This window comes from Letharia lupina (genome assembly GCF_014066315.1).
Source record: "Letharia lupina isolate WasteWater1 chromosome Unknown contig_21, whole genome shotgun sequence".
Classification (NCBI taxonomy): domain Eukaryota; kingdom Fungi; phylum Ascomycota; class Lecanoromycetes; order Lecanorales; family Parmeliaceae; genus Letharia; species Letharia lupina.
In genome coordinates, this window is record NW_023502990.1 from 655,348 (window position 1) to 679,358 (window position 24,011).

Here is a 24,011-nt window from a genome sequence, read left to right on the forward strand (position 1 = left end):
CTAATAACGCCATTCATATGCCAAAAAGCCTCAGACAGAAGGACAGACTTGCGAGTGTAGTACAGCGAGTAAGACTCGAATACCAAAGTGAATAAGGGGGGGGGGGGTTTGTGACATCATTCCGAGGGCCGAGAGGGCTATCATTTCACCTTCTCCGCAAATCCTTGCTCTTCTAGATGCTCAGCATCGGCGTCGGGGCTTGGCAAGGCGGCCTCGGCGAGTTTTTCTTTTCCATCGTCAAGCGGCCGGTACGCAATTTGATTCTTGCGAGGTCCGCCCTTGCCCTCAGACCTGAACTGGTAGCCCCTGACTCTGTAGATCATCAGCATACATGAGCTTCAGGGTAAGAACGCTGTACTTACCTCGGACCCTGCCCCGTTTTCGCTGGTAGCTCTGCTGCATAGATTTTCTCGAACAATACTCGGTCGCCCTCAAAGGATCTGCTTTGTATGCTATCGCGAGCCCCGGCGAAGAATTCGTCAATGATGTGGTGGTTGTGCAACTGTAGTAGTACCCAACCTAGCATCTCTTTTGCATTCAGGAGATGTTGGACAAAGGCTTTGTGGTGGTTCGTGCAAGTATAGCATGGACAGTCCGTTAGAAGTGGAGAGATATCATTGGCAAACGTAGAGGACCACATGTCTATGCCGAGAGGCAATCGTCCCTCGAAATTGGCATTACTCTGAGCCGGGAAGGAGAAATCCAAGGCAACCCCAGCATCTGTAGCGTCAGTGATGAATGGTATAGTGAAAGCATCCATTCCCAAGGCCATGGCATCCAGCAACTTGTGGGGGCTTGTGGCATCACCCAAAGACAATCGAGGGAGGCCACGCAGGTTGTCAGGAATAGCATCAACGGACGCAGCATCGTAGAGAACAAGCCCAGACACGCTGTCTCTGAGCTCATCCTGAAGAGCGCCTAGGTAGTAATTTTGCTGCTCGGCCTCAATGGGTAGGATTGGCGCGAACAATGCGGTCCTTGGTGTGCCATCCTCCTCGTTTTCCATCGCAGATATCAGTTCCTTCAACCAAGCGAGCGTCCTATCACCCATCACAACCTTCCGTTTCATGCCCGGCTTGTGTCCGAACAGCACATCTCCCATAGCCAAAACTATATCCGGCCGGAGTTTTTGAACCGCTTCTGCGTAGTCGGTGTACTCCAGCATACCAACGCCTAGTGATGTGATGATTGATATAGCGCTAGAGGTACTCGAGGCCGGACATGGTAACGGTGGTACCCGTCGAGTACCAAGAATAAGCAGAGCATCTTTCTGGAGAGCAATGAACTTCCGCAAAGGTGATTCGTCAGAAGAGGCAGGGAAGTTGAAGACTGGTGGGACTTGTGATTGATGGGATGCTTTCTCTACAACTTGCGGGCTCCAGTAAGAGCTCGCTCGTCAGTACTTGGAGGAGATGTCCGCAGAGGTTTCGAGCTACTCACATTCCTCAACAGCCGTATACAGGGCACGAATCGCTGTGTTGTCTCTCGTCATGTCTTGAGAGAGATGAGGTACAGCTCCTCGTGAGCTGACAGCCACATAATGAGGAGTATCAATTGGATTGCGGCCTTGGAAGGTGAGACGGCCAACTCTGGGCCGATCCTTGTCGGATTGTGGTCTCGATAGCTGGAAGGACACAAGCTTCGACGAGTGTCCTGCCATGAAGTGCGGGTTTGCGGCAGGCATTGCCCGGAGGCCGCCACGGAAAAAAGTGCGTCCCGTAGTTGTAGTAGAGCTTAGAAAAGCGTTCACAATGTTGTTCCCATTTTATATCCATATCATGCTGCCGCTAGAGCCATGAGGCTCATAGAGATGCCTTTCCGGTGCTGTTTCCTCAGCTTCGTCCCACTCCCAGCACCAGCAGTAGGGAGGGGCAGCGCTTAACGCGCCTCTTTCCTCCAATCGAGTCAAGCGCACTGATGTCCTGTCACAAAAGTAGATCAATGTTTTCACATTGTTTCTGATGATGTGAGAAGATGCCGTGGTTTTGCTGCCCTGTTGTTCGTAGCGCTGGGAATAAAGCCAGGGTTCCAAATCTTGGTCCGTCGCAAGGCATGGAGAGTCCTTGATGATGATAACGAAAAGTGGACCGCATGGACGATCCCTTCACATCTTAATGCTGCTTCTCTTCAATACCCTGCAAGCGGATCCCTCTCGCGTTTGGCAAACCGCCCAAGAAAGCAGCTCATCGCGATGGCAGCGCCACCTCACAAGACACTCCAGGATCTGGCTGGAACGTGGAAATTAAACAAACCCCTCTCCGACGACATCTCGCCCGTCTTCGCAGTCCAAGGAATTTATGGCTTACTTGGAAAAGCCACGTCGTCTACTTCTACAAAGGTTAAAATCCAATAGCCCAAGGCCAACCGATACACTTTCAGTCAGTACGCAACAGCCGCATCCATCCCAGGGACTAGCCAGCAGTACCTGTTGGACAACGAATGGCGCACTGAGAAGGACGCTTTGTATGGTGATGTGACAGGGAGAAGTTTGTGGGTAGATTGAAGCCAAGTCAAGCAGACGATGACAGATGGCGATGGCAGATTCATCCTCGCGGATGGGGAAAATTCCGATGAGAAGTGGACGTTGAGGACCATATGGGTATTTGAAGAGCTTTCCGGTGGGAGGAAGTTCGTACAGAGGCTAAATGTGTGGAACAAAAAGGGCGAACAGGCAGGCTATCATCAAAATGGTTTATGGTTTCGTCAAGGATAAGCTTTGATCCAGTCAAGCAAGCACACACCCCACCTTTTCTGTACGTGCATTTGAATTTGCTTCATGTACACGTTGACTTGGAAGTAGGACTGAAGGATTGATCACAACATTATATTCTTTCGGCTTCTTTCGGCGTATGACTTAAGCAAACCAGCTGCTCTTCGCTGCTGACCTCGCCAGTATCTGAGTACCCAACTATGGATAATGGCCCGTTTCTCCTTGTACTTTTACGTACTGGAGCGAGTTTTCAGGGGTTTCCATCTCAGTATCAAGAGACTCCAAGGTCTGCTCAAATTCCAACATTTTACTTCCGTACGCTTGTTCTTCAAGCCTCACGACATTGAAAATTGAAGGCTTGAAACCCAGGATACTCACAAGATCGCATTGTTCTCGAGTCTCAAAAGCCGGAAGTATACATCACGCTCATTCACCCCGAAAAATTGCCCTATTTTTGGAATCATCTCTGAACCTGCCTTCTATGACTGATTAATTAGACTTATAAGTGCTCGGAACGCATGCATAACAAAGTTCAATGTCATGCGCGTCCTCCGATCCCAAAGAGTTCCTTGGTTCCCGTCCTTCTAGATGACACTAATTACGCATAAGGATTTTGTAAAAACGTAATATGGTGCGAGATCCAACGTCCACTGACCAGGTCTTTCCGGAATACTATTTAATCGTTTTTGGACTTTTTCATTCCTGCTGCAGTGCATCTGATGATGGATCCCGCCACTTTACAGTATAGTCTAGGCATTTGTCAGCTAATCCAACCGCCAGATCTGCCATGAGAAAGCGATCCTACTATCTGCTGATAGTGTTGCCTAATGCTCCCAGCCTTGAAGAAAGCACAAGAAGGCATACCTGCCTCGGTACATGAAGATATTCCTGGCTGTAATGTTTGCCAACCATGACACGCTGTCATCTTGGCTTGAGACGTAGAAGAACCCCCAAAAAGGTTGGCGGCATCAACTCGCTCTTGCACACAACGATCTGTCGCGCTAGAAGACATTGGTCGATGCTCTGAAATTATTCTCCAAACGCTATGACTTGCGCTACCTTTGGAGTCTTCCAGACGTCTCCATCGAATCTTGTCCCACTTTTGTCGCTTCTCAGCATCGGTCAATTGTTTCGCATAGTAAAAAATGTCAAGGAGGCCACTAACCTAATCGTTTTGATCAGCTGAGCATACTTTCTTCCATAGATCCTTCGGGACAGCTACATGCCGGGTGGGCACCATGTTATCTGTCCTTGGCCTTTGTGTGCACAAGTTTCATTCAGTGTCATTGCTATTGGCTGTCCGGCCGTAAGTCTCTCATTGACATCGTTGAACTTCGCTGATTTTTCCTACAGCTGGCAATTGCCAGGACAGTGGAAACGGAAGCCCCGAGGCAGACTGCCTAATAACATTTGAGACATGGCATTGGCTGTGTCCCAGGTGATCTAGGCAGCATTTGCTGTCTTATAGTTGTAGTGAACAGCTTCTGGAAGAAGCATCTTCTTTAGACGATTCGGGAGAAACACAGTGCTTAATTTTCAAGATACAAGCTTGATTGGTCTGCGTTGCGACGGTCATCTGAAAGTCCAACGGTCAATCGAGGACAGAATCTGCTATCAGAGCGCAAGGGAATTTGATCGCTCATTGATGCGGTTGACGAAGTCGCATACGCAGGTCAGAGGCTTACACAGCGCCGACGAACGCCAGAGCTTATGTTGCTTGTCCGTCCTAGATGGCTATGCTTCCAAATCATGTCATTGGTCAGTTTTGATCAGATGATCTTATGTACTGTGTGCGAGTAGAGACGTATACTACTATTTCCTGGTCGCCACTCTCATGCAGCATGGTCTTGGAAGCCCGAGCTGTGGCATGGCGGATTTTCAACCCTTGAGAAGCCACAGACTGTACACATTGTCTGCGTAAGCCTGAAATGCTTTATGATTACCGACAGGCGGCTTGGGCCTCATGAATCTGGGTCTCCACAGCGGAAGTAGCATTCAGTCGAACGCAGTTTCGCGGAAGCCAATTCTTCTCAATCTCTTGAACTTAGGAATCACACAAGTAGGTAGACTTCAACGAATAAAACCAGGTCTTTTGAGTCTGAGGAGGTATGATGATCATATCTCTACGGGTTTTGCCTATGTCATTCTTGCTCTTCAAGGATATCGAGCTCAAAAAGCATACGAATGGGCAGGAGGCTCAGCGGTCTTTTCTTTCTTGTCTTTGATCGATAATACTCTATTTCTTTCAGTCTTTCACGGCGGTCTGATATACCACGGTTGTGATTTCTCGTGAGAACTATGGAGCTCAGGGTTGGCTACTTCAATTTCTTCAATCATCTCTCCTCAGATGGTATAAGCTATTGCCATGCCGTCGTCCGAACTCCGTCGCACTTCGTCGCAGACGAGACTCAGGCTAGCTCAGGAAATATGATACAGTATGTTAGCAATATTTCTAGAGCTTGTCTTCCAACGATAGGATTTGTGATTGCCAGATATCAAGACTGCGAATGAGCGAAATTCATGTGTCGGGATGTTTCCTGGGCCTCGTACGGAGGTTGACACCAAAAGTCCTGGACGGCACTAGTCACAGCCCTAACCCTACCTTCGGAAGGCAGCCCCGTAGCGAGGGACCCCAGAGAACATTGCCAAGCTACTTTAGGCTCATGCCAGGTACAGAGGTCTGCACCGAAAGTCCTGCACCCGCACTAGTGCAGCCCTAACCCTACTTTCGGAAAGCGGCCCTGTAGAGGGGAAGCCTAGAAATATCTTCTCACAGCGCATGAATGGGACTTTAGGTACTTCTTTTGGCTTGATAGGGGCATTAAGCCCCGAAACCTAGCTAGGGCTAGGTGCGATTCCGAAGAACTCCAGACGCATTATCCAGGTAGCCCTTTAGGTGAGGCGTTATCCGAAGTCTGAGCGTAAGAGTCTTGGCGGGTGCAGGACTTTCGGTGCAGACCTCTGTAAATTGCCGAAGCGTCTTTAAGCGCAGTGTCTGGGTCCACCCTGCGGGTCCGGGCGTTATCCGAGATCTTGGCACAGAAATCTTGGCGTTCAGGACTTTCGGTTGTCAACCTCCGTAGATTCAAGGAGCGAACCAGGTAGCCGTACGAACCGTAGTGATATCAGGGAAACATCAAAGAGGCAAAAAAGCTTGAAACAAGTTCAAGGCTTCTATTGCCGAAAAGTGCTATCTAGTCTCGCCAGATATTTCTAGAGAATTGAAATAGATACAAAACCAATGACATCCTCTATACTGCTTGACCATGGAATCTCTCGTTTGCCCTCTAAAAGGCTCGCTCGCGGAACCTCGCCCGGTCAACATGTTTCTTGAGATGGCTGTGCGCATGTCGCAATGCGGAATCTCCTTTATCATGCTTCACCGCCTTTTCCAACCCAAGCGGCTTCTCTGGTGCCTGCAACGCCCGCTTCGACGCCTGGTCATTGCCCTTTCCCTGCATAGCTGGCGCCCTGCAGCCCATCTCCTCGGTCCCAATGCAGCATGAGACATTTGATGTTCCAGTATTTCCATCATTCGCGACATTGTCGTTGGGGAAAGTGTAGGCGACACCTTGGCACGGCAAAAACCAAGGATCGGCTGGCCCATTGGGGACTCCCTGCATAGGGTTCAGGCATACGGCATCTTCACCGACGGTATTATTGCAAGGCCCGCTAACGTCCCATAGGTTGATGTTGCAGCCAGTGACGGGCGCAGTGGCGTTCGAGCAGACGATCGGTACGGAGAAACCGTCAACGTAGCTGACGTCGATATCGTTCCATACCGTGGTGCTGCCTTCTACACAGATTTCGGAGTCAGCAAAACCTATTCGAGGCAGCATTCGTAGTTGCAAGACAGGTCTCGGGAGTCAAAAGGTCTTTTTGCTCCCGAGACATGTCTTGTGACTCGATCTTACTACAGATTGGGAATAATCAGCTCCGAAATGTACGTACCGATCTTGCTGCCGTCGGCGTCGGTGGTCTTCCCAATGACGATTCTGCCAGCCCAGTTTGTGGGAAACACTACCTGTGTAGTTGTTCCTAGCGGAGCTGGCTTTGGGGCACCGACGGCGCTTGGGGAGTCGCTGTTTTGGAAGTACGAGACCGATAATGGGGCCGTCCAGTAATTGTGAATGGCTATGGTCATGACGCCAGCATTGATAGGTGCTGGCGCTACACTGATAGCGGAGGCCGGTATGGTAGCGTTCTGAAGTACGGCACCTTGCGACTTCTCCACGGACAAAGCAGTCGTCATGGGAGTAGCTACCGGATTGGAAGCAATCGTGATCACCGCCGATGTTTGGACCGTGATAGGTGATCCTAAAGCGTGTTGGAGTCAGCATGCTGTGTGATAATAGGCTTCCAAGGCGGCAGGAGCCATCAACGCAGTATACCTGAAGTTGGGGTTTCCACTTCGCTGAATGTGGACCATCGATGTTCCCTCTGAGCAGTGACCTGCCAGGGACCGGCAAGGGCGAAGAGTAGAGCGAAGATCCGATGATTCCTCATTTTGTATGAAAGGTCTCCGAGGAGGATTGTTTGCGAAAAATGATGAGTATGTAGTGTAGAAGTTGACCCTAGAAGTGAAAAAAAAGGAAAGCAAGCTTCAAGCTGCGAAAAAGAGACCTCAGAATGTTGGGTAGTTGTCAAGCTTCGAAAGGAATGTGGATATTGAAAGAGCGTTGTCACCTACAGAGTTGGTGTAGTAGAAGGAGGGACGGTGCAGAAGGGTAACGACGAAGTTGTATGTTCTATATGCCGAAAAAATCATGACCAGAGTGATGGGATTGGAGCGTTGGCACCATGATCATCCAATGAACAAGTAATCCTTGCAATGGGCGCTTAAAGATGCTTTGCGAGTCTGCTGTCCCCACTCGTCCACATGGTTTCTAGCCACATTTAGGAGAGGTAGAACCGTAGGCCCGGCCCAGACGCTTGAATGCACGGAAGGAGCAATATAACGCCAGAGTCTTTCAAGAGCCATTGGGATCGAAGGAAGGGAAGACGATTCTGCGAGTACAGGCATCCAAATCAACAATCTTCCGCGATGCATCAACAAGTAGACGGTGTACAGACCTTTACCGGAGCCCGCATGCCCCAGGGATGGATGTCAAGATGCTACATTTCGTGACGTGACCGGAACGATCCAGCCAATACTTTCCGCCAGGATGAATGTTGACATATCGTCGGCCTACCCTTGGTGCCCCTGACGCCCTTGTCCACACATATCACGTCACGAATTACGGACACCGCCGGTAGCTATGAGGGCAAACCGGCAAGCTGGGCCGTTGCAAGAATTGCCTTGATATTCATAGTGGAGAGTGCAGAAAGCTGATGCGATAAGATGTTTCCAAGTTCAAATAAGATGTTTCGGCGAGGAGGGAGGTGTGGATGTGTGTATGCCTTGTGTGGTGAGGAGAGCGATGGCCAATCTTAAAATTAAGGTAGATCGAGGCCGGGTGCATCCAACCGCGGGCTTGGCCTTCTAGGCGGGACCCTCGAGGGGCTCGAGGGGCTCTTTCGCATTGCGTAAACATGGCCGAAAAAGGGCGAGATAGATGATCGATTGGGTGATAATTTCCGAAAGTAAATAAGAGGTTCACCCTTCTGGATTCCTGCACCAGTGGATTCTTTGGAAGGATAAAGAAGGACGGTGGTGTTGAGGTAATGTATGCATTCATGCACTCACTCATGCACTCAAGCCACTCATGCACTCATGCACCAACACGGCATCACTCGTTCCGCCCGTCCTGCAAAACTGTCCCTAACGCTCGGTTCTCAGAAACATGCCTCGGTAAAAAAAGCTTGAGTGAAAGCTTGAATGCCGGCAGCGCTCTAGCCTCTTGCTGCGAGGGTTGAGTGTTTGGTACGAAAGAACGAAGGAACGAAGGAAGCAAATGGAGGAAGGAAAGGGAGGACGAAATGGAAGTTGGGAAGGAAGGCTAGATTTTAACTTGACATCATCCCCTGTGCGCCAGATCTGTCCAGCTTTGGCGGTGCAGTCCTCGACCATCATCTGTACCGTGGTTGTTGAGCTTGTATAATAAGGGAGAGGTTCTCGTGTCTCGTGTCGTGGTGGGGAGCGAATCCACCAATCACAGATCCTAAAGCTGCTTAGTCATTTTGGAGAGGAAAATCTGGAATCATGTTCCCATTCAGTGTTGTTGTACCCAGTGTGTCAGTCCAGTGCTCGCCAACTCTGTCAATACGGAGCTTAATGGCGACTTGACAATCTTGAGAGCATCTGGCCTATACGGTGCGATACCTTCGCCATTTCAATCCAACCTGAACAGTCTGTTGTCTACCAGTCGTGGGGCTCCAAGTTTGCCATCTGTCCCATCGGCCCACAGCTCTTTCAACTGGATTTACCTCTTCTACCCAATTATGTCCATACAATGACTATCATAACCGTCACTGCGTATCGACTATTGTGCAGCTTTTCGTTGCGCCCAGTATGGCATTTGTCGCAACGTTGATTTCTTCCTTCACTCCTCTCTTGTATGTCTCCCCTCCCAGCTGTCTTATGCAATATGATCACTGACCTCTCATCTACACAGTCTCATATTCTCTCCTCTTACATCGTACACTGATCAGATTCTTTCCATCCACCGAAATCGCACGTCTGCTGGTTTCTCTCTCGACATCCCTTTGATCATGCTTACAGCATCGATCTTGAAGATCTTCTATTGGCCTGGCGCCCGTTATGACCTTGCTCTTCTCATACAAGCTGTAATTATGGTGGCTGTACAAGTGGTACTGCTGAAAGTTGCGCTGGACAATAGGCCTCCATGGCGGGGAGAGGGACCTTTCAAGACTATGGAGCCGGGCAGACCATGGGGTTTTTGGAGATGGAGGGCGCAGCGACCGTGAGTGCGTTCTTTCGGGTATTCCACTTTCCAAGTTCGGATTGAGGATCACGAAGACCACGACGAGGAAGCGGGAACATCCGAATGCTAACTCTTCGGCCTTCCAGGTACTGGGAATACCTTCTCGGCTTGACCCTCTCTTTGCTCGTCATGCATGCCTTCGTTCGGCCTATCGCTGCCTCTGTCTACACTAACATCATCGGCTACGTTGGGCTTGCAATCGAAGCGGTGCTTCCGCTTCCACAAATTTTCTCCAATCAACGCGCTCACTCCTGTAAAGGATTCCGGTTGTCGGTATTGGTGAATTGGCTCTTAGGAGATGCAATGAAGATGGGGTTCTTCTTCATGTCGGAACCTGGGAAGGTGCCATGGGCGTTCAAGCTGTGCGGTATTTTTCAAGCCTGCTGTGATGTAGGATTGGGTGCCCAATACTGGGTTTATGGAGACGGGCAAGAGGACATGTCTCGAAAAAGTGGATTAGAGAAAGATGGGAGGTTGACTTGATCACATTGTATGTTGTCTGGAATAATGTACCGCTCTAATGGTCAGTCGCGAGAGCACATGTCTCTATACCTATGGTGTACCCCAGAATATCTGAATGTGACTGGTATTCCGTGAGCCTGCAGCAAACACAGTAGTAGTGCATGCGGGCTAGACTTTCTGTCGCCGTTATTAGCAGGTTGTTTCACGTTAACTCGACCTGGACCTGGGGAAGATTAAGGGATCGTGGACTTTCTGAGTCGTTCTTCCGTGTGTCATTATCTTTGACTCTGCATCTTTTTGTCGCGGGGAGCTTCCCTTTTTCCAGCAAAGGATCAATTATCTACGTGTTCGGCCCAATGATACATACAATATTAGTAACATACAACGTGATATCGCCACTCTGGGTGTTTCTTTTGTCCTATCGTCTGGCGGCTGGGGAGCACGATGTTTTGGCTGGAGGGTTGAGCCCCTGAATTGTAGAGTACATCCTATGGTGGGATGAGTGGGTCGACACGCTAAGCGGCTTCACGCCGCAAGCGAGTAGAGTACCTTAGAGTTACCCCTATTTTCTTAATCATTGGGAAACTAGAATCGCGATTTTGGCACCCCCCTCAAAAAATAGAAAAAGTGCTTTTCTTAAATAGCCTCACAACGATAACTTATAATATTCTAAAAAATTTCTAGATTTTAATAATTATATAAGAGATTAAGAATATCGAATTATAAAAGATTCTAATTATTCGTTTTATTATAGAATAAAGATTTAATAAATTCTTAGATTTTCTTAAGATAGTCTTGACGGTAAAAAAAATAGCCGAGGTAAATTTTCAAGTTCGCGATATATTCTCACTTTTTATATTTCACTTACAAGATTAAAATCTAAATTTTTCTAAAATTTAAAGATAGATTATTTAATATAATAAGTAGATATCGTAAAATTTTTAGACTGTAAAAACAAGTGGTGGTGAGGTTATACAGAAAAATTCAAATTTTTGATTTTTGATTATGGGGGGGTGCCAAATTCGCAGATTTTTTTTAGTTTCCCAATGATTAAGAAAACAGGGGTAGGTCTGAGCTTCAGCCTTCAGCATGCATTACTTTATGCATCCAGCGTTAAAGTACAGTGCATAAGAGTCTCGGCTGGCATACCTTTACCACTTTAGCACTTTAGCACTTTATTACGAGTACCGTATCCGTTCGGGGCTACCTTCACCCTGCTCAATGAATACAAATACCGTAATCATGAGTTCTCTGGATGTGCCGTGTAAAGGCATTGACCTGCCTAATCCTCAATTTAGGATGCGGAACTCTCCCTGATCAGAGGTCCTGTTAATTTCATTGCCTTCCTTCTCAGCCGTGAATCATCATTCACGATTCCCATAATCCTTTCATGTGCAAAATCAAGTTACCAATGATATGTAATGATAAGGGTAATCCAATCAAAACATGACAAGCCGGGCTTGCCGCCGGCCACTTGGACCACACGGAATACGCCATCGAGTCCGACTACCTTGTCTTCCTCATCTACTTCTGTCACTGCTGCAAAGCGTATCGTTTTTGCATTCATCACTGCGATACTATTTTTCAACAGTCTGGTGGAGGTTTTCTGTATGAACGCCGTACGTTGGTTAAATGGCTTGAAAAACGCACAAATGGCTGAGAGGGCGGTCTCTTGTGCCACATTGATGTGTCCCATGTCTGATTCGTTCGGGGTTTCGAGCAAAATCTTCGAGGTGTGTGAAGGAATACAAGGATGTCTCATTAATGTCGTTTCGCATTTGACGCTAGGGTGATCCCGAAGGAGGTCATGGTCTTGAAACGCCTCTTGAAGAGTTGATATTCCCCTGCGCGCGTGGCAATCTACGAGCATTGGTCAAGTCCGGGCTTGCTGATCGCAGCGATCTTCGTACACCTTCGGCCCGCAACGCCATGTAAACGATGGCTCAACATGGTGCTTGACGAGCCCCACATCCCGGCACGACCGGTTCTGCTCATCGTCACTGACTATGGTTTCGTGTGACATGTATCCGAAACCTTCGAGCCAACCAGCTCTGGGGTGATTGAAGCTGGAGAGGGTACTTCGGGTACGGGTAATTTGCTGCAGGAACGCCTGTGGTCCGGGCCAGTATAAGAACTGGTCTCCCCATGCTGACTTCTTTCTCATCATCACTCTCTTTTCATTCGACCTTCCACAAACAGCCTTTCGTTGATCGAAATTACTTTCATTCACATCAAACCATCCTTGTCTTACCCGCCTATCGAATCTCAACCGCCTCTTCTATCCCACAACAACAACTCAAGATGCATCTATCCTCCCTCGCCATCTTCGTGGCCGTCCTAGCCCCCATGGCCGTCCTCGCGAGTCCTCAGTGGCACCCTCACGGCCCTCACGGCCCTCCTGGGAAGTGGCACCAGAGACCACCAGGTCCAGAGCCAAGCGCTACCGCCTCCATCCCTGCCGGGATCCTGCCCCCTGGCGGCTTCCTGCCTACGGGTGTATCGGGCGCTGGCTCTACTGGGATCCCAAAGAAGCTGGATGTGAAGAAGAAGAAGGTGGGTGTCTCAGGCGTAGCAGGCGCTGGCTCTACTGGGACCCCAAAGAAGGTGGCCGAGAATTCGGCGGTAGTACCAGCCCCTCTTGCCAGTGCTTCGGTCGGCGTTACTTCTTACGATAAAAAGTGAAGCCTTTGAGCCCAGGTACTTCCTCTTTCCTTGCTCCACACAGATACGATTAAAACGCTAACTACTCTCGCAGCATTCCAACAGTCACTACAGCCCTCTTCAACTACCTACCTCGCCTTTCAACCATCCACTTCGATAGGCACATTGCATAAATGACTTTTCGCATATATTCATTCTACTCGTAACACGGCATTTCACCTTCTACCAACATTACCGCCTGATCGGGTCGCAGCCGCAGGGCGGTTATTAAGTTTTTACTCTTGATGAGAATGTCAGGGATTGCAGCTGTAATTATAACTTCAGACGTACCTAGACCGTAGTCTTTTGAGAAGAGAAAAGGACAATGAAAAGTGTACAACTACCGATGCTTGGTTGCAGCCAATAATGACAATGATGTTGAGAGCATCTGCGCATGCACTGCTTGGAACTTTCCCCATTTCCAAATCGCACGTCCTTCTGTCCCCGATCAACTCTCGCTCGCGATGAGATGCCGCTCGTCAAATCCTCGCGTCACCATGGCGCCGTGCGTCCAAAAAGTAACATCGTGACCGCCATGGTGTGTTTCACGAATGCCTCGGCACCGAAGTCAATTAGATTGTTCAACCGACCAACGTCGCGCGGTAGGTACTGGTAGAGAAGCCGGTTTCCGGCATGCCGGCTTCCAAACGCCATGACAAAGACCACCTACAAGACACGTGCGTCTGAAGACCTTTGTAACCTTGGATACCTTCATGCGTCGCAGATACAAGGACGGCACGGACAATTCAGACCAGGGACGTGACGTAGAATAATGCTGCAACCGGGGAGCCTGATGTACATGCTGATCACCGAATATCTCACGTAATGCTCATGATGTGCATATCATCGTTGACCCCGTGATGGGAGGTTGATGTCATAAAGATGGGCCGGTCGCCGTCATCCACGGGGCATATCGGCCGTTTTGATGCAAACCAGGTCCGAGATCAGAAGCGAATGTAACCGAGCTGCTGGATTGCAAAGCTTGCCTTCAGGGGCTCATTGTCTCCTGGAAGAGCCTGGTGTTACATGACTTTCCCGGTATGGCCGTGTGGGCCGGGAGAGGATGGACTTTGCGATCCAGTTATTAGTGAACGAGAATGTCAAGTACCTGAGCGAAATACGCCAATCAGAGCACTGCACATGAGATGTTGATCCGATCCACATTCACAAAGTCTCTCTCAATCGATGCACGCTACATTCTAGTGTACAAACAACTATCATTTCGATGGACGTATGATCCATACTGAGCCATATTTTCATTTCCCATGCCATGCTGTTTCTCCTGCCCTGGGCACGGGAGCAAGGAGATCCTCCTTTTCCCAGACTCCAAAAATAAGAAAGCACCAGCTAATGATGCTCGCTCCAAAAGCAATCTGCAGAGTGCTGTAAATACAGTAGGCGGGCAGATGATCACCGGATAAATATCGAATCACCTTTGCCTCCAAGTCCTTTAGATCTATTTACATGATCGAGGCCGAGTTGGTCATCCGGGCTGCCGATGGCTTCGGAGAGAATGTCATCTGCACTGTTGCGTTAGCTATTGCAATCCTGATACGTAGAGCGTAATGATAAGGGTGAAAAGACCGAACTCACCATCGTCCAGATAGGTCGGCTTGGAATAGATAGACCGCTGGATGATGGCAAATTTGATCTTGTCGAACTGTTTGCCTTTGATGCCGATTCGCTTCGACAGGCGCGATTTGGTATCCTTGAATGTCTCGTCCTGTGCTTTGTCAATACCAGCCCAGCTTTTTGACACTTGCGGGATCACTCACAGATTTGACGAGGAACTTGAAAGGAATACCATGCGGTTTGCTTGGCTCCTTTTCGAAGTGAAAGCAGTCGACAAAATCTCTCCTATCAGCGTATTGCTCTTCTTCGGGCATCTTTTCCGCGTACAGTCCCGCAAAATCGGAGAGGACCGCCACGTGATCATCTGGGAGAAGCTCTTTGTACACTTTGTTTGCGCGCACTTCGTATATCCGCACTCTCTGTGTGGTCTCGTCGTCAAGTTTGGCCTTTTGTTGCAGACCCTGGTGGAGGTCGCGTACAGTGCCGGATTTGGGCACGAGGACCTCGAAGAACTCCTACAGATCACGTCAGCGTACAGGTATGAAACAGACTCGTCGAATCACAAACCTCTCTGGACATTCCTTCAGTGACCCAACTGATCTTCAGGCTCTTCTTCGTATCCATTTCGCTGAGGCTCATGTCCAGAATTTCGTAATACAACGCATCGTCGCGCTGATTGTTGTTGCTATATGTTCCAAATTGCGGACTCAGTATTTGATACAGGTTCTGGTTTGCATTCCGCTTTACGGGGTTCTTGACCTTGCCCGTGGTGGAGTTGACAGTCGAAAAGCGGAGGTGTGTCGGGTCGACCTTCAGGTATTCGCCAACCTTCGCTGAGAATTGCTCATATGACATTTTTCGACTGAGATCGATCTTGAAAATGTCGCTGTCACTCTCAGTGGGAAATTTGGGAGAGAAGCTGACGGTTTTGCGATTCAGTAGGTAATCGTAGAACTCTCTGGCGTCAGTGTAGCCGCCAGCCTGCGCAACACCCAAGGCTTCTTTTTCTGACAAAACTTGTTGAAAACAGACAATGTCACCATCTTGGATTTCGGCTTGATGTAAGGTGGATTTCGGCTTCATTGGCTCAATCATCGAATGCTTGATTTCCTCATAGAGTGCGAGCGAGGGTGGTGAAGGTGTACCATTCGTAACGCCATTGGACAAAGCGTTTGGGCCATGTGACCAGCCCATAAGCTGCAGTATCATGGGTACCATTTCCGCAACCTTACACTGCTTCTTGACATAGATGTGACCAGCGCCCTTCAGAGTCTGCGCCTCGGCGTCAAAGTATTTGAGGAATATCAGCATCGGCTGATTGTTGGTGGTGTTTGGTGGTTGTATATCTGGCCACATGGATTTCCCTGCTTCGATCTGCGAGGCCCTTTCTAGGAACAGCCGGAAGCTCTTATCCCGGCCACCGTACTTGCTGTAAGCCTCGTCTATGGTCATCTCTGGCTCCGGAAGGGGTTGGTCTGGTCGTATAGTCTTGTTCTGGCGATTTACCATCACCCACAAGCGGACTTGCTCAGGTGGGAGCCGCTGACTCTCGGCTAAAGTCTTGGCGAACTCTGCTAGGGTTGAAGTCCTCAAGACACGATGGACTTTCGGTGTAGAGTTCGTTGCTTCGTCTGGATCCCAATCGGTAAGGTCGAAACCTTGATGTGCTTTGAAGTTATCTTCGGTAACCACGCCGATCGAGAGATATAGGTGTTGCTCTTCACGTTCTTTCCGCCGAAGCTCAGCAGCTTCTCGCTCCTCATTGAGTTGTTTTGCTATTGCCTGTTAGTAAATGTCAAAACATAAATTTAAAAGCCAACCAACCAAGGTGGGGGGGTGTGTCCTCCGCAGATACCTCGTGTAGTATACTCTGCACACGGCTTTGACGAATGTAGACGAGCATGTAAGCGCTCATCGATCGCTTGGTTGATAGAGTCCGCGTGTATGGATTTCGGACGCCGACATTGCCATTGAGTTTCGCGTAATCACCACCGAAATTTTCTTCCAATGCCTCCTTCAAGGTTGCTCGCGTCACTCTATCGTCGTCGAATTTGTAAAAATGTCCGTTCGCAGTCGGCTTCAAGAAGGCGTAGTAATGTCCAGCGTTGAAGTCACCACTGTGCACGAGCACGCCGTGGAGTTGGTAGACATATGGTTCAGATTTGTCTGCACTGTTTGATAGATAGGGTGAAGCGTCAAAGATCTCAGGGAATTCGTAGCGGTCATTGACCTTCATCATTGCATCACGGTTGATATCATATTCAAAGCGCTTCAGTTGGAGGTGGAGAACTTGAGGGAAGCTTTCGAAGATCACACCCTTCTTGGCGTCTTGCAGGCCATACCCTTCTGCGAAATATTTGTTCTCGCCCTCCATGGTCTCTACCTGGATGTAGTCCTTGAAGCTTTCGTCCAGGCTCTTATTCCCACTGACGTTCAGTTGGATATCCCAAAAGTCCTCTATTCGCGACGATTCATAATCGACGTTGATGCAGGATATGTAGGTTTTCATTTTGCCCACGAACATATTTGCTAATGCGTTCTCAGCATCAGTGCCCTTCATTCGCTCCTCCATACGTTCCATAAGGATTCTTGAAAGCTCCTGGACGTCTTGTTGCTCAAAGATGTGCTTGGTCTCCCAACCGAAAGAAGCTGTTAGCTCCTGGGTCGAAACAGCTTCTTCGTAGCTTTGTAACATGTAGAAGAGTCTTTGAAGAGCCCAGGCGCTGTTTGCTGTCTTTCGATCAGATTCGGCTTCTGTAGGTATTTGGTACACTGCCTGCGAGAGTTAGATGGTGGCTTTCTTTCTGTACAGAAACATGGCGTACCTTGCGAAAAGCGTTCGTGAAGTATAGGGATTGAAGGAGTGAGTTGAGATAGCAGGTAGCGCCTTGATTCTTAAGGCCAACCATGCCGGTCTCTTTCTTCGAGTTGTAACTTCACATGTCTCAGCAAAGCTTTCTCTGGCCAAGGAAAATACTAACTTTATGAAGTTATGCCAGAGGACTCCTGTTGGATCCTTGTATATCCGGAGATATGCGGTCACATTAACGGCATCATTCTCAATCATGGGCCGACCTTTGTTGTCCCACTGTGGAGCGAAAAGCCGCCGTACCTCGGCGAATCGTGTGAAGCCCCAGTCACTTTCTTCGGCGTTAAAGCGGTGGTTCGCAGCTGGTGGAATATATGTCAGCACGGACGTCGATTGCACGCTTGCTTCTTCTCTTACTATGCATAACATATATCGATGGGTCATGCTTGTTCCACAAAACCAAGCTGAATTGTACACAAGCGTACCAGCCCTCAGGCGGCTTCTGGTCTCCATCTTCATAGCCTTGTTCGAGATAGAAAGACGCGAAGTCGACGTTGTTTCCAAATGGAAATAGCAGTACTCTCCTAATATACAGTCAACGTCATATTCCCCAAGCTTCGAGTCGACAAGTGCCAGATTATGATCCCACACACCATGGATGCCCGCCACACTCGAACTTGGGGCCCCGTGTTTTCTTTTCCAGGTGTCGCCAATCATCAATAACCCAAGTGTGTACAGCTTCACTGTCTGTCTCTAAATCGGCATCTTTGGGCAGGATTCGGAGTTTCATAGCATCATCTACCAGTGAGTTAGAACGGAGCTCCCAAGAGGAATACTGTAATATCTCAGGTAGTATACAATCGTCCGCCCGGATCTCGGGTTCTTGCTCTTCTGGAGAGTCCTCTGCAGTGATGATAGCCACTTCAGTTTTCTCATCAACCACATCGTAATCGTCGATTAGCATATCACCACCACCTCCCATCTGTAGTTCACCCAGACGGGTGTCCAAGTCAGCCACTGCCTCATTCCCATCCTCGGAATCCATGGCTCTGTTGTCGAGATTGGTGCTTACAGGATCCATCTTGGGCAAGAGAAAGTGAGAAAGGAAAGGTCGGAACAGGTGATGCGGGCGGGGTCTCTGTCATGCGGAATGAGCTGCTTCGCAAAAACCACACTTGCCGACAGTGAAGGGTTGGGCTTGAAGTTGTATAAGTTGTGTGCGACCTAATGGGATATGGGATTGCAGATTCCTTGAGTTCCTTGAAATGTTCATGGGGCGTGGATGATGACGAAGTCTTCTAAGTTTGGCAGTGTGTTGAGAAACGCCTGCTTCTTGAAAACACTCGTTTGTCACTAGTACATACCTACTCCTACAGCTCCGCATGCGTGCAACAGTCAAGTGCAGCAAGGTATCAAATATCTATGAAGGATCCTGTGCCTTTTTTGCATTCGCAGTGGCCGCATTACCTTGCGATATGCTTTGCGCAGGTGGGGTTCGCTTCTCCGCAAATTGACCGCTCCTTCGGCCCTCTCTCCGCATGAAGCGACAGATATTGAGAAGTATTCTCCGGAAAACGAGCAACCTCTTCGGCATGCGCGGCTAGACAAATGCCAATGAGTGAGCCATAACCTCGTCCTTGCTGCATGGCAGCCACGCAATGCCACGTTCTAGATCATGGGCTCTCGAGAAAGCAGCCTGGTCAACAAGGCCGCACCTTTTCCGAAGGCTAATAGCTTCTGCAACAGCTCCATGGCGACCTGCGGCGGTCCTTGACGAGTTAGTACCCAACATGACTATACATTGTCGCCCTTCATGGCTTCTGCTTACGGCCTAAAGATGGGTGCAGAAGGAGGCTAGGCCGATCAGTCTTCGACAATTGACTTTCTTCGGCCGTACATTGACAGAGAATCGGCTTCTGAGCTCAGCCAACTATGTTCGAATGGAACTGCCTACAAGGTTTGGGCCCTTAGGTCTCTCCTATTAGCTGTCGCCTGAACCTGATGCAGGCTTGCCCACCGCCTACGCGATATGCAGACGCTGCCTTTCGTCGTTGTCACCAATCCTCACATGTCACACGTGTACGATTTATACTACAAGGCTTTCGAGACACTACGAAGGATAAGGGAGATCAAATCCGTCGAGGATAACGAGCAATACTGCAAGGTCGTCAGCGAGACTCTTCAGGAACACTTAACCGTGATACCGAGGCTGGCTATGGGGGTCCTTGAATGTCAGGACTTAATGCGGCCTGAGGAGATGGACAAGTTCATGAACACTCTGTTGAGATCTGTAGGCTCCCTAAAGCTGCAGCAGACGTATGTAACGCTAATATTGCCGCAAGCGAATCTCTCGTAGGGTCATTGCCGAACAACACCTTGCATTGACCGAAACATTTAATTCCCCATGGCACTTTCCCAATGCCAAGTCTCAAGTTGGCGCCAATTCCGAATTTGTAGGAGAGGTCTTCTTGCGTTGCAACGCTCGTGAAGTGGTCGAGGCATGCTGGAACCAAGCGAGTACCCTTGCTAAAGAGGCCTATGGTTCGAGCTGCATACTGCCGGACATCACAATCGAAGGTCATCTGGACGCTACCTTCCCCTACATCCTGAGCCACCTGCAATACGTCATTGGTGAGCTTCTTCGCAACTCTATCCAAGCTGTCGTCGAAGGACGGTCTGCCCTAAATGACAGTCCACCCCCAATCGAGGTCCTCATTTGCGAAGCGCCACAACATGTGATCATCAGGATATCCGATCAAGGTGGCGGCATCCCCAATGAAGTCATGCCAGAGCTATGGTCCTTCAGCAAAGGGCCGCGCAGCCAAACGCATCTGCGGAACCTTTCTCAGGTGCCTAAGATGGCAGCAACCATGCAAGAGCTGAAACCTCCAAATTGCAGCTCCGACAATTCCAGCACTAGCAATAGAGACAAGAAACGATCGTACGACGGCTCACTTGGCTCACTCACTTCTAGGCCGCCTAATTTGAGGCTTGGGATGGGGCTGCCCATGAGTAGAGTGTATGCGGAATACTGGGCGGGACTTTTGGAAATGCATAGTCTAGAAGGCTATGGCGTCGATGCGTTTCTGCAGATATCTAAGCTGGGAAACAAGAATGAGCAACTGAGCACTAGAGCAAGCATGGACGCTGTCTGAAGGGATGAGAAAGTTCCATTAAACTCATCCAGCAGCCGGTGACCAGTGTCTTGAGCAACGATGAATGCTCTTGTCCGAAATGATTTCCTCAGGGTCCAAGCTGCAGTGTCTAGGAGATGTCCGAGTTGCGCCTCCCTTCTCTTGAGATCATTGACAAGTAAAACGGCAGGCACGCAGCCTCGAAACTTTCCGCAACTTTCACTCTTCATCAGTTTCTTACTTTATCCCTTCTACTATCAGTCGGCATAATTCCAAGAACAAGAGATATTCCACATTCTTGGTGCAGCCTCCATCGCAGCGAGTAACAGCATCCTACAGCCTTCCTATCATCTGCACAAGCATGGATACACCAAAGCGCTCCTATTGGCATACGTCTGTTTTGACCTATTTCCCCCTTTTGTGAACTACACGTTCTAAATGGTGACTCAGGGCTCCTCGGAGTGCCCTCCGCAACGTCTCGAATGGGCGGTCAGCCTACATTCGTGTCTCGTCCTCTTTCGATCGGCATAAGACGCCTACAAAGGAGTCTCAAGGTGTTCTGAGCGCCTCTGCGAAGAGGACCAATCTGCGTATTCGCCGTGATATTTCCAAGTCACATGGAGACCTCTCGAATCTAAGACCCAAATCGCCACCGATTGAGAATCTGCCTGCCGGGTTGCATGGGCTTCACCTCTCTCCAGGCAACTATGTCGATGACACACAGAATTCCTTCTCACCAAGCTACAATCGTCAAGCTCGTCAAGCAATACCTCATGATTGGATGACCAGTGCATCTGGTAGTCAACCCTCAACTACAATGGGAGGGTCTGCCTCCGCTGACCAGCAAATCTACCACAGCCCACAGTATGGTGCTCATGACTCTCATTGCACAGAAGCAGAGCCAGCGACGATCTCCATACAAGGCCTTACTTCAGGGTATATCCAACCTCTAGACTTTTGCGTACCTGTTACCCGGTCCCACCCTGGTGATGAGGATCAACGTCGTGAGGCACTGCACGGTGATTCTGGCCGGAATCTTGCTGTTGAGCATATCAACATCTCCACAGCTTGGAATGGCTTATCCGATGTGGATGCCAACGAGCTCTTTCGTGTCCACCGGGCCTTTGTCTCAACGCTTGAGAAGATGCTTGCCAACGAGTTGTGGCAGATTTACCAGCAGCTTCAGCAGCAGGACTCTGCAGGGAATGTCAGGCCCATCCACACCTTGTTTTCTGCTGGTATAGTTCGCGGAATCAGCTTCTGTCGTGATCAATTGGTCAGTGAAATGGCAGAGGCATTGTACTCGTCCGAGGAGAATACGTCAAAAGCGAAGTCAGGATTTCTCCGATTATACCTTATCGCAACTGATGCTTTGGTACAATACCATGAGGATGGCTCCCGCGACACGTCCATTACAGTTCGCGTGTGCTGTCATCCATTTTCTCCAGGTTCTTATCCTATCGTGGATGCTGCATGGGTCCCTGACTCTCTACTATTTGAGGGTCTCGACGAATTCCCACTTGAGGGTCAAACTTTCTCTATCGTCCCAAGGTATTACAGCAAATCCGCATTCCGGCCCACTCATTTTCCCAAAAACGTCAAATATTCCATCGAGTCTGAATCGCGGCATTCTCCTCTCTCTTGGCTTGTCTGGGATGATGATATTGTAGGCTTCAAAGGAATCGTGCCATTCTACTCCGAGGTCAATGGCTACGATCGACATATTACAAATACCCGTCGAGATCCTCGCGAGAGCATTTCTAATTCGCTGAAGATCATCGTTCAGGCCATGCTTGTTGACGATAATGGCTCCTCTGTACGTTATGAGCGGATCCTGCGCGCACGCCTCACAATCAAGGTAGCTCCATGGTACGCGAATGTCAACTCCCGCGAGATCAAGGAACAACCGAGCGTACCCAAAGCGTATCAAGATACGAGACTTGCATCTGCAGCTCAGCGTTTCGCCCTCCAAGGCCCTAGAAGAAATTCCCTAGAGCCTGGGCAGTCTCCAAGCAGACAACCTCAGCGGAGTAAAGGAGCTTATCTGTATACGCCAAACAATCGTATTACTATAGACCGGGTGGGATCCGAAGACAATCATTCGGTGATGAGCTCCTCGGCTACTGGGGCTGGATTGAAGGAGACTGACTTGCCTGGTCTGGCTCAAACCCAAGCATACCTCGTGGCCAAGTGCGCCAAATTGACAAGAGAACTCGAAAATGTCAAGGAGGAAGTCATGATGTCTGGTCCTTTTAGCGACCACCATAACGGGACGCTACATGTACCAATCCCAGAGGAATATCTTAACGATACTTACCGTGTTCCTTCTTCTCATCATACCGGACACAATGGACCCACTAGTGGATCCTCAGTCCCATGCATTTCACGCTATGCCTCGGAGCATCTGGCCACTCCTTCATCTCCCTCCCTGCATGGGAAAGACGCTACCTTCCAGCTTGGACCCATTACAAGGTTCTCAGTCCTGCCACCCTCAGCGATCAGTCTAGTAACGCGTCCAACGCTGGATTCACAGACTTCTAATGACAGAAATGCTTTAGACCCAACACGCACTGGCTATGATCCAACTCTGGGGCCCAGCACCAATTCTCAGTTTGCGGCTCCAGAAGAAGGTCTAATGACTCAAAACTCGCACTCGAACCAAGAACCTGATTACCTCTGGCATTTGCCTGAACAAGCATCAATCTCTTTGAACGACATAGGCACGGCTCACTCATTTCCTCGACCTGTTGAAGCTCTTTCAACCCCTCCGATGGTCAAGGGTGAGCTAGCGACTCCTTCCACTTCCGGGAAGCGTGGCCGCAAACGGCATGCTAAATCAAGCCTCGGCCAGATATCGGCTTTTAAGTGTCTCAAAGAGAACGCTAAGCAACCCAAGCAGGAGGTTTCTGCAGAGCCTGGCAGAAACACGCTTCCACTCTTGGATTCCAAGGACGAAGAAAACCCGACTCCCACTCAATGTTCCAGTAATGTCTTCTACAACTCCTTCGGCCCATTGAGTGATGTCAGAAGCTCTACTTTACTCGTTGGCGAAGACGCTCTAGCTTTACATGGTTGTGAGACAGAGGCGTCCACCAACTCCAGCAAGAACATCAAGCATCGCAATGAGGACTCGGGTTGCTATATGGACACTGAAATCACGGGCAGCGATGAATTGGCTAACAAGGCGTCCCCTGTAACCTCCGGTCTTGACGACGGTGCAACAGCAGCGGAAGACGTTCCTTCGAACTCGTTCTTCCCAGACCGGGAGAGACAAGTCGGTCTACGCCAAAGCTCTTCGGCATCCTTTTCTCCTCAGCACGCCAGTACTAGCTCGACTAGTGGTTCTCGCTCTACCTCGAGCGATGTCGAATTCATCGTAGAGAAAGATCCACGTGCCCCTAAAGTGAGCCGTCGAGAGCAAGCCAAACTCTGGAAATTGCTTTCTCAGTCGGACAGCGACATGGAAAATCAACCTGTACCTGAGTATAAAGAAGTAAGATTGAGCGCGGATGAGAAGAAGGCATTGGATGAGGCTATTCGAAGGAGCCTCGACGACCTAGCTGAGGGGTTTGATGATATCTTCCTGGAAGACAGTAGCGGCTCGAACTCGGGCGATGACCTGTGAGACACCCAGGAGCTATGGGCTGAAAGGAGCATATCGAGTGATGGAGCTTTTTGATTCGGCGGATACAACACCTTCGGTGGTGGACCGCTCATCTTCATGGCCGTGGCATAATACA

General features: G+C 49.4%; 7 protein-coding genes across 7 annotated transcripts; 4 read left to right on the forward strand and 3 right to left on the reverse strand.

Moving 5' to 3' along the window:
• Positions 1–140: 140 nt before the first annotated feature.
• Positions 141–1,684, reverse strand: HO133_005455 (uncharacterized protein; the record flags this gene model as incomplete). Its single annotated transcript, XM_037296365.1, has 3 exons — positions 141–312; positions 363–1,368; positions 1,441–1,684. 3 exons carry the CDS (start codon positions 1,682–1,684, stop codon positions 141–143), a joined length of 1,422 nt encoding a protein of 473 aa, XP_037148347.1.
• Positions 1,685–5,997: 4,313 nt separating this feature from the next.
• HO133_005456 (uncharacterized protein) lies at positions 5,998–7,216 on the reverse strand (the record flags this gene model as incomplete). Its single annotated transcript, XM_037296366.1, has 3 exons — positions 5,998–6,506; positions 6,662–7,027; positions 7,102–7,216. 3 exons carry the CDS (start codon positions 7,214–7,216, stop codon positions 5,998–6,000), a joined length of 990 nt encoding a protein of 329 aa, XP_037148348.1.
• Positions 7,217–9,161: 1,945 nt separating this feature from the next.
• HO133_005457 (uncharacterized protein) lies at positions 9,162–10,077 on the forward strand (the record flags this gene model as incomplete). The annotated part of the gene is made up of 3 exons (XM_037296367.1): positions 9,162–9,205; positions 9,265–9,573; positions 9,681–10,077. 3 exons carry the CDS (start codon positions 9,162–9,164, stop codon positions 10,075–10,077), a joined length of 750 nt encoding a protein of 249 aa, XP_037148349.1.
• A 2,280-nt stretch (positions 10,078–12,357) lies between these two features.
• HO133_005458 (uncharacterized protein) lies at positions 12,358–12,890 on the forward strand (the record flags this gene model as incomplete). Its single annotated transcript, XM_037296368.1, has 2 exons — positions 12,358–12,734; positions 12,812–12,890. 2 exons carry the CDS (start codon positions 12,358–12,360, stop codon positions 12,888–12,890), a joined length of 456 nt encoding a protein of 151 aa, XP_037148350.1.
• A 1,276-nt stretch (positions 12,891–14,166) lies between these two features.
• Positions 14,167–18,218, reverse strand: HO133_005459 (uncharacterized protein; the record flags this gene model as incomplete). The annotated part of the gene is made up of 11 exons (XM_037296369.1): positions 14,167–14,276; positions 14,350–14,479; positions 14,532–14,843; positions 14,896–16,103; positions 16,153–17,104; positions 17,154–17,262; positions 17,310–17,499; positions 17,555–17,721; positions 17,791–17,935; positions 17,996–18,119; positions 18,210–18,218. 11 exons carry the CDS (start codon positions 18,216–18,218, stop codon positions 14,167–14,169), a joined length of 3,456 nt encoding a protein of 1,151 aa, XP_037148351.1.
• Positions 18,219–18,795: 577 nt separating this feature from the next.
• Positions 18,796–20,292, forward strand: HO133_005460 (uncharacterized protein; the record flags this gene model as incomplete). Its single annotated transcript, XM_037296370.1, has 4 exons — positions 18,796–18,914; positions 18,975–19,094; positions 19,145–19,427; positions 19,480–20,292. 4 exons carry the CDS (start codon positions 18,796–18,798, stop codon positions 20,290–20,292), a joined length of 1,335 nt encoding a protein of 444 aa, XP_037148352.1.
• Positions 20,293–20,632: 340 nt separating this feature from the next.
• On the forward strand, positions 20,633–23,896 carry HO133_005461 (uncharacterized protein; the record flags this gene model as incomplete). Its single annotated transcript, XM_037296371.1, has 2 exons — positions 20,633–20,664; positions 20,722–23,896. The coding sequence occupies 2 exons, from the start codon at positions 20,633–20,635 to the stop codon at positions 23,894–23,896; spliced, it is 3,207 nt and encodes a 1,068-aa protein (XP_037148353.1).
• Between the last annotated feature and the right edge of the window lie 115 nt (positions 23,897–24,011).